The 10,250-nt window shown below is 36.6% G+C and overlaps 1 protein-coding gene across 1 annotated transcript in view; it reads right to left on the bottom strand.

The window, feature by feature from the left end:
* Nucleotides 1–827: 827 nt before the first annotated feature.
* LOC134614424 (probable ATP-dependent RNA helicase DDX60) overlaps nucleotides 828–10,250 on the bottom strand; it is a 157,556-nt gene continuing 148,133 nt past the window's right edge. The window contains exons 31-37 of the mRNA XM_063458195.1: nucleotides 9,991–10,132; nucleotides 9,310–9,419; nucleotides 8,125–8,272; nucleotides 7,585–7,727; nucleotides 5,305–5,456; nucleotides 2,762–2,824; nucleotides 828–1,091 (exon numbers count right to left, since the gene is read on the bottom strand). Of these exons, the coding sequence (XP_063314265.1) occupies nucleotides 992–1,091; nucleotides 2,762–2,824; nucleotides 5,305–5,456; nucleotides 7,585–7,727; nucleotides 8,125–8,272; nucleotides 9,310–9,419; nucleotides 9,991–10,132 (858 nt within the window). The 3' untranslated portion in view covers nucleotides 828–991. The remainder of the gene's footprint in view (nucleotides 1,092–2,761; nucleotides 2,825–5,304; nucleotides 5,457–7,584; nucleotides 7,728–8,124; nucleotides 8,273–9,309; nucleotides 9,420–9,990; nucleotides 10,133–10,250) is intronic.

Below are 10,250 nucleotides of genomic sequence, written 5' to 3'. Positions count from 1 at the left end.
CTGTTATTTTAGTGAGACTTTTTATCCTCTACCATTTTCTTTATTTGCATAGGCCTACTTGTTGTTGTACTACTATCTAGACCATTTGGTCTACTTATTGTTGTATACTACTGTTACTAGTCCTGGGTGCAACCCTTACATCCTCGTTTTTTTTTTATCATGTTTTATTAAGGGTCTTGAGAGATTCCTTTTTGGGGTTGCTGCCCCTCAGTTTGTTATCTAGCGCTGACTCTTCACCCTTCTTGTGTACTTCACTAACTCTAATTTTTACCCTTTGTGTCACTATATCCCACTCCCACTAGCATGTAAGCATTGAGCAAAGCCCTCAACTCCTCTATTTCTATGCGTCCAACTTCTCTGGTTACAATTACGTGTCTGTTAGTCCACCCATTTTACAGCGCTATGAAATTTGATGGTGCTATATAAATAAAATAATAAGTCATTTTAATTTAAAAAAATAATAAAACGATTAAGCATGTGCAAATCCAAGTACCATTATTATATCATCTTTATTATTAAAACTATTTAAATACACAATAACATACATACAGCACATAGATCAATGGTTGAGATGCTATTTATACACTGAAACACCCCATGAATAAAACAAAAAAACAAAAAAAAAACGACATTTATTCTTATTCATTTTAATGGGGAAAAAAACGCTTTGTGATTTTTTTTAAATTACATTGATATTTTTGTCATGCAACAAATACAAGTATAATATAAATCTAAAATACTAGCAATCATGTAAAAACTTTAGGCAACCTGAAAAGTTTAAATATAACAACATAAGCATATTTCAGAAAAATAGACACAAAGACAAGTATTAACAGATATTTACTGCTTTAATGTGCTCAGATTAGACATGTTCTTATACACAGAAAAAAAGCTGGTACCCGATCATACATTCATTAGAAAAATACATTTTTGAAGGATTGGAAAGCTTTATCCAAAATGAATTGTGCTGGATGCACTCCATGCACCTTTCTTAGACGGCATCTAGTTTTTCCCTGTATTCTCTTTGAAGTTGTTCAAAAGCCAAGACAACCGGGTCATTTTCATCTTTACACATTTCTCTCAAGGAAACACTGAAAAAAAATAAAGTCATTAAAATGCACCTATTGTTTTTTTAATTTTTAACACATGTGTCCGTTTCAAAAAGTAAACGCAAAACATTTCATGAAATAGTACAACATACTTGTGATTGGGCAAACTATCAGAAGACAAAAAAAAAAAAAAAACAGTTATGTAATCAGTAGTTCTTTTAAGGGTCTTCACCAGGCGGTCACTTCTATAGTTTTATAGTTGAGAGGAGGGTAATAGTAAATTAATGGAGAAAGTTGTGGTTAACAACAATTAAAAAATACAGATACATCTAGGAGGAAAAAAGGGGTTGAACATAATCATTTGTCTAAGAGTATTATTAAAAAATAATTCAAAATAAATTCAAAACTAGAATAATTTAGAATAAGTAAACAGCAGAACCCATGTGCACATTCCTTTTATTCCTCTTACAGACCAGTTGCCAAGTTTCACAATAAGAATAGGTATTCACAAACCAACTAGAAAAACTAAATTAAGGCAGCCTACCAGGCTAAGCACAGAGTTAAGTTACTTATATCCTGTGTCCTGACTACGGACAGAAATGTCATTGCCTCTTCTCCCTGAGTAGCCTGAGTAGATAGCATCTTTTTGGCCAGAGCCAACTCCCATGCTCCGATTCTGTGAGTATCTGAAACTGCAGTGCTTCTCATTTGGTTGGGCATATCTCCTCTCTTTAATGCAGAGGAGGGTGCAAAGAAATTAAGATGAATAACTCTGCTGCTTTAGTTGGTCACTGATCTAACTACACTATAGAAGTTGTGATGCAAAAAGAAACAGGATATGCATTCCAAAATTTTGCAGACAATAACATGTTTCCATAATCTTGTAACAGCACAGAGAAAACCTAAAAGTGACAAAATGTTTACATAAATATATTTATGACAATACACTGTAGACAGAGTATTGCATACCCCATTTGTGTGAGCTTTTTTATTCACGACATTTAACGTAACTACAAATGCACATAATTTTACTTAAATGGGATTGTGCTCCATAAAATCATAACAAATCCATAAAAATATAGGAATATATAGTCAAATGACAGTTGTGCCAAACAAAAAAAAAAAAATTGTTAACTGAATAGATTTTGTCAAAGACTGGGTCACCAACATTCCATATCACACACAGTGGAGCTCTACAAGGCCAGGCAAAGGTGGAGATTGTGAGTAACACTTTAGGTTATACAGATTATCTGCGGTAGTCAATCAATGTTAGGATGTCTGCCAGAAGGCTAAGCTGTACGACAAGGGTCTCATTTATATAATGACAGGCTGTGATAACGCGGTCTGGTGTCTGGATTTGAATGCACATATAGATAAATAGAATAGCCTACATAGCAAGAAAAAGATGAAGAAAAAAATAATGAAGAATTATACTCTGTACTCTACCTCAATCTGACATTCATGTAAGTAAATTGGATTTATTAGTGTTAATAAACAATTAAATGTACAAAAAAAGGCAGAAAAATAAAATAAGATATAAAAACTATGACATTTAAATAAAAGCAGGGAGAAGAAATGGAGAATTGACCTTTATATTTTGGATCTATTTGGTGGAGCTTTCAAGTAACATCTAAACCTTCGATGTGTTTATTGAAAATGACCACTGCAACTAAAAATTTAATAATTGTATTTCTTCATCATGTTATACCCACCTTATAGCAGAAATAGAAAGTGTAAAATCTTTTAATTTGTAGTAGGCATCACCTTCATTAAACCTACAGCAAGAAATAAATACATAATTAGTTTCTCCTAAATCGTCCATCTGTACATCTCTATATCTCTCGCTTCTGCTCTCTCATGAAAAGATCAAACCGTGATCCCAGGATGCCCTGAATCAGCTTGTAGGCAACATAAGTGTTGGATATGCAGTGCTGCTGCACCTGGACCCATTCACTAAAGGAGTCCATCTGGAGGCCCCTGCACTTAAGGCCACCCAGTAGGCACGAGTCAGCAGGGGCCGCTCAGATGCTGTGGTCCCTGCAAGAATAGGAAAATTGTTAGATCCCCAGCTGGAAAAGCACTGTGGGAGTTGTACAGATGGGGGACCTACTTTTTGGCTACCCTTGCGAAAGTAGGAGCACAAAAAATAAAAATAAAAAAATCTTCCACTAAGGCCCCTTCTAAATTAGTTCTGACACTGGAAATGTTTGAATGCAGGGTACATTTCTGAGTTTTATATACAACTGAAGCGGAGTTCTGGTCTTTCACAGATTATCCCTGCTGGTAATCCAAATAAGGCTCAGGAACAAGTAATAAAACCAAAGAGGATAATATCCACGACTAGTAAAGTAATCCAAAAGTATCCCACACGTTTCCCAATGACTGGACGACACACAGAATTAGGAGCAGAACTGAACTGAGGTTTAATTTCACATCCCTGCTTTTAAGCAATTCTCCCATGCAAGGGAGTCACCCACAGTAATTATTACAGTAACCAATAAAATACATGTTACCTCCCACACATCTCCTCCCCACAGCATGACACATAATCCATGTACATTATTCCCCCAGTTCCTGGATGTACCCCAAATACATAGGGTACACTCCTAAATAGTGGATCCCCTCATAGCCCCAGATCGGACCAGGGGTTCGGGAGTTATGGAAGAGTAAAGTTTTGACCGACCGCACAGGTAACAGTAGTCGAAAATAGTTCCATAAATTTTGGCCTTGCGGTCGGTCTCAGCTCGTGGGTATAAATGGATGAAAATACCGAATTAAATGGCTGTTGCTTGCCTGCATGTGAATACCCTTGTTCGGATGAGTTTTTACTGAACGGCGGCTCGTTCGGTTGTTTCAGCACGAAGATATGGAAGTCTGGATGTCTCAGCGGTGTTTGCTTAGTCAAGTGTCCGATTTTGGTTCGGACGACCACTTGGCGACCAAACACCGCTGTTCGGGAGTTAAGATGGCCGCCACCACATGTTCGTATCCCGAATGGCGGCCACCCATAGAACAAAGTACCAATTGCCAATGATCAGTTTTCAACATTGTTGCGAACGGTAATGAGAGGCACACTTATCCCTGGAGTGGTCTGAGTGCTCGGTAGTTTCACTTGTACAATAAACTGAGTGATTTACCGAACAATCAGACGAATGCTGCATACAATGTGAATACATAGAATAAGCAATACACTAAAGCATATTAAAACACACACATTTTGAGGACAGCCTTAATGCAATCCACTACACTGCTCCCCCTTGCCCACAAGCTCGCATACAAAGTCTGATCCTCCACGGATCGGCTTGAGGATGTCCGGGGTTGCTCACGAATCATTTTTCCATGTCGGTCTTAAAACAGCCTTAAAGCAATCTGCTACAAACTGTATTTTTTTACCACTGCCATCTCATGTCTCACCTCCATAATGTCCATTTATTCCCTCCACTCAATACAATTACATTTCTTGTTTCTCAAGCATGATAATCTGTTGATAAACTGCTTAATAAGCTTTTTGCAGCACCCCTCAAATTTTTTGTTTTTACAATTTCGGGAGTGTTGTGTGTCTGCACCTTTTGTGTTGTCCTCCTAATCCCTCTTACTCTATTGAGTCTCTCCCCAAATCCCCTTACCTCTTGTGTGTATATTACTCCCTACACCTTTCTGCATCTCTTAATCCCTCTCGTCCCCCTTGTGTGCCTCTTAACTCCTCTCTTAACCCTTCATCAATGGGAAACTGAAAGTCCCCCATAGCTTCTTAACTAACAGCGAGATTGCACACTTCATCAAATAATCAATTTGAAGGCTTAGTGACACCTAATAAAAGCAATATAGTTGGAATAAATCAATAGGTTCTTTTCTTCGAGAATAATGGGAATTGATAGTGACTTTTTATAAGCAGATGCCTGTAACTCTGTCACCGTTTCTGAAATTGACCATCAAACATCTACTTGCTAAAAGTAGTGACCGGTATTTTAGCAAATAATGGCTGGCGGGTAAAAAATAATGACATATTGAGATACGCCATTTCTTCACCTGCCTTGGACAGGCGTAGAAATATTGGCCTAAATGTACCGAGTTTCCACATGTAATGTTTCTTAGTCTATGTAATAAATACCATTTGCTTATGCTATTTCTTTATTTTTTTGTTAATCAGTCAACTACGAGTCGCTTACCACTATTGTCATTAAAACATTTTTATCTAGCATGAAGACCGCACTGTATTGCAATATTATTGGGACACTTAGGAAATTAAACATACCCATTGTCTTTTACAATTGCCATTAGGGAACCATGTTTGAAGAAATCTAGTGCATAGGCATTGAGTAACATTTTTCTCCCAGAACCATCTGTTTTCTCCAGATTTAGTATTGGAATGTACTTGTCAGGAATTTGAGCGGTTTGCAACATAAGCTGTAGGAATACATTTTAATATCACATAATATTCACAAAACACAGCAAGAGTTTAAATGCATGATGAAACAATTTTAATCATACTTATTTGTAATTCATTACATTTTGCAACAGGAATCTTCCCCATATATTGCTAGTGTTAGGGTTATTTTCATATATGCAGAGGAGTTAAAATTAGGCTGACATATCTGCTTAAGTAAATAAGAGATAACTGCGCTACTCTTCAGTTGATTCTGTAAAATCCTAATCTCAGCCAATTTTGAGATCAGGATTTTACAGAATCAACTGAAGAGTAGCGCAGTTCTCTCTTATTAGAAAGTATTGGAAAGCATTGGGAGGCCATTGTGCATGAGCGGCAAAATTGAGTCAATGCATCCCTATGGGGAACATACAGCGTCTTCATGCAGAGTGTGGAGATGCTGAACTCCACTGCTTCCCACTGTGCAGCATTGGGCTAAGAAGCACCTCTAGTGGCCATCTGAAAGACTTCCACTATAGATGTTCTTAAGCCGAAATTCCTCTGAAATGGCAGAGTTTACATTAAGAAGTCTGAAGGGACAGACTGTAGACACCAGAACCACATTAAGCTGTAGTGGTTCTGGTGACTGCAGGGTACTTTTAATCTGAGCCTGGCAGTGAAGGACTAACTCAGTTTCCAGCTCTACACAGGATGGGTCGAGGTTGAGGCTGGGATCAGAGCCTGGTGGACCCCAGGTAAGAATCTAAATCATTATAAAATGTTTTGCCTATTTACACAATTACTTTTCACAATTAGTGGTTATTGTGTTTGGAGTGATCTTTTAGAATAAATTTATAAAATTTGTAATTCTATATTTTTTTACATTTGTATTATAGCACCCTTATCCGAGACACTTTACATGTATTAGGGTTTGCACATCAGTAAGCACATGGACCTCTTCACTACTAAACATCACTAAAATATTAGCACAGCATAGATATTAAAAAAAAAAAAAAAAAAAATGTGTCTGCCCAATTTTCCAAATACTTTCATTAGTCCCTGGCCTTATCTTATTAAGAAACATTAAGTATTAAACATTAAGTATTAAGAAACATGGTGGTATTTATAGCAATAAAACTTCATAAAAATGCAATGTAACTGGAATATCTGTATGTGTGCTTAATAACCATAATCAATAATACAATTTTTGTTAGATTCTACTATACAGGTGTTTGCAGGATAAAATAGCACCTAAAACATAATCTGTACTGGTTTGATTGACTGATTGACTTTGCACTTTCCTTCCTAGCATCCCCTTCCTGGTTGTGAGATTGCAGGAGTAAAGCCTAAAACTCACCCTTACATGAGTGTGCGAGAAGGAAAACTCATCTGATAATTCAAGTAATCTTGCAGACATGAATAGGAACATAATTAAGGAGAGAAAAAACAAGTAGCAAGAGAGGTGAGAACGGATAACAGCCCAATTAGCCTGCCCTTTGGTGGGTCCCCCCGCTTGAGCTGTTGTCCATTCACAGCACCCTCTTGCCAATTGTTTTTGCTCTCCTTAAGTTCAAAGGGTAATCCAGACATGGACCCCTTTCTCACAGTGCCTAGACTGATATTGGCTATACCTCACTGATTATGCTTAACAAGACTGAAATGATCGTCTGGGGTTGCTGTATCTCTTGGGCAGAGAGCCGGCCTGGATCTGTTCTGCCCTTTTGGTCAGCTTGAGAACTGAGCGGGTTCCCAGCACTCTATTGCGACTTGTTTTTGCTCTCCAGGAACATAATTAAGCTATACTAGAATAATTTATTAATAAAGCTAGAATAAGATTGGCTATAGCATACTATTAAATACAGTTCAATAGGAACAAATACAGTGCAATCATTTAAAACTGATAAGCTCACTATATTACTAGTCACCCATTATTACCGTTAAATGTATTCTAAGCTCCAGAAAGGTTCAAAATACAAGTCTTGATCATTTTCATAAACATCTGTTACTTTAAAATGATCACACTTTTATTGAATTGTCAAAATCAGGTTTGCAAATAACAGCCACTTGCATTGTGGATATCTGGCAATGTTTTGTGCACAATACAGTTCAAAAACAGCTAGGGGTTTTGTATTGAATACCCATGCTCTAAACATAAACAAATATACTTACACTGTTGGCATTTTCCATGGCAATCAAATCATGATTACTTTTTCCGGACAGGCACGCAAAGGGAGAGATTCCATTTCTTTCTACACTGCTATCAATCAAGTGATCGAGCAGGTGGGAATCTTTACACTCTTGACCTGAGAAGTCTGAAGCATATATTACACACAAATTAAACAAATTAATATTATATTGACACATTATCATTGTATCACACCATGTTAGCACTTCTGAAATACCACCGTCATTCTGTCAAAACTGAACAGCACTGAGATAGACAAAGTTAACACGCTTAAGCAGTCTAAGCCAATCACAGCTGCCCAAGCTGGAAAGAAATAACATTTTAAAATGAATACTAAAAGTTCATTGTTAAATTCTGCATTATCCATGAGGCAAAGTTGATGGCAGTCTCTAGGCGCGTGGAAGTGCCCGGTCAATTCATTCCTAAACAGGGGCATTCCAAATATTGCTTTTAGTCCCACTTTTAGAAATTCAATAGGCCTATTTGTAGAATCATAAAATGGTGACAAACCAGACGTGACTTACTGATTTGGGAAAGGGGAAGCTGATATTCCTTTGTCATGTCAGCCAGTTTTGCTGCGGCTAGAAGACAGCATCCAAATACTTCTGCAACTTTCATATTGCGCTCTGCGAGGGCTAAAGAAAATGTGTCTGGGAGGTTGTCAAGAAACACCTGTAACAATATGAACAATACTGGGTGAGTAACCTAAATACATAGATGTTTTAGACCAAATATTCACATGTTTATATAATCATATCTAGATGCATAGAAAAATAAGGTGCAATGCATAACAGGCTCTTTTCCCTCATATTTTATTAGTCAATGATCCCTGTTGGTTGTCCAGTCATAATGATGGATTGAGTGAGCCACAGCTCAGGAATAAACGTGAATGTTTTATACAAAGATATGATACCGCACTAACTCAAGTATTACCACAGAATAACTTGTTGGACACACTTTTTTTGATTTTAATTGCAGAGAAAAAATGGCAACAAATTCTAGCACTGGAGATATGCTTAAATACTGGGTGATCGCAATAACATTAGTGTCTATAAGTGCCACTGCTCATCCAGTAATCCTAATTTGATACAAGATATTTTAAACAAAAGTTTATGCATACAGATATTACACAAACCTGGATATAAATCACTCTACTTATCGGTTGTATAAAATTCAGTAAAATGTCTCAGGAATAATTTATTCAATCTTGAAATAATAGCATTGTGTGGAGTTGCTCTAAATTAGATTTTAATGACTATATTCTGCATCGAATTTGTTCCCAAAGTTTGGGATGAAATTACGTCCTTCAAAAATGTCCTGAAGGAGTTATGCGATGTCAAGTGGTTTCTCGGCTTAAAGGGACACTCCAATCACCATAACAACGTCATCTAACAAGTTGTTATGGTGCAAGGAAGCCCATGGGCGCATTCAAGAATAGTATAACCCGATACGTTGTCACAAGTGCCGAATGTCTTCCACTATAGATGTTCTTAAGCAGCAATGCCTCTGACATGGTAGTGTTTACATTAAAAAGTCTGAAGGGATGGTCTGCAAGGGCTGATGAGCTTAAAGATATATAAAATAATAGAATGCATGCTTCTCACATTGAATAATACATTGGGTAATTATTTATTTAGGTAAATTCTGTTTTACAATGAAGTTAACAATTAGCTGGGAAGAGTGTGAAAGCCCTAAAATCCATTTCTTACCTTTGAATGGTGAGCTTTGACAGGACGTTGAAGAAAGTATGATCTGCCAAACAGATTTGCCAAAATCAGCACAAGCTTTTCCATAACGCTGCTTGGAAATTGTTTTGGGTCTGTGTGAGAAAATAATTTGAAATAACTACTACATGAAAAAAAAAAAAAATAGAAAAAGAAAAAGAAAACCATAAGGATTATATACTAAAGTAAGAATTGTCATTAATTCAGAGTGAATTCAAAGTAAATTTCAAAGTTACCATCAGAGTTGCCTAACTGGAAGGACAGTTGAATTGTATAATAATTCCCACCAGCTGCCTTGGCCTTAAATTTGAAATTTATTTTGAATTCCAGTCTGACTTTAGTGCATGTTCGTTATTTCCAGTTTACATACCAACTGAGCTAATTAACTACATTTGCAGGATTAATCACTAAAGTGAGAATTCAACATCTTTAGATTTGTTTGTTAGTTCTGGCATATTCGTCATCAAACCTTACCCACCTACCATTGACCATTTAGACATACAACACAGGGTGCTTCAAGCTGTAGCAATGGAAAAAATTCAAATGACCCATATTGCAGTTTTTAATGACCTAAAAGCTGTAATGTCCACGTCCCAAACAGTCATGTAATAGCCAAAAAAAACAACACATACATTTTAAGCAACATAAATAATCAATTATATGTACCTTTCTCACATGGTTGACAGAATTCATGAAACAAGTTCTTCTCAAGGAAATTGACAAAGACAAAATTTGATGGTTCATGGAAATGTAAGTGTGTAGCTAGTCCAGTAAATGCCATAGGGTTACAATCCTGATCTAAATATCCCTGAAACAGAATTAACAAACATATTACTATAATTTATATAAAGCACCAAAAAGTTCAGTAGCACTGTACAATGGGTGGACCAATACACTTATTTGTAACCAGACAAGTTGAACACAGG

The sequence above is a fragment of the Pelobates fuscus genome, chromosome 6, assembly GCF_036172605.1.
Source record: "Pelobates fuscus isolate aPelFus1 chromosome 6, aPelFus1.pri, whole genome shotgun sequence".
Taxonomy (NCBI): Eukaryota; Metazoa; Chordata; class Amphibia; order Anura; family Pelobatidae; genus Pelobates; species Pelobates fuscus.
This window is presented reverse-complemented; position numbering and strand designations above follow the sequence as displayed.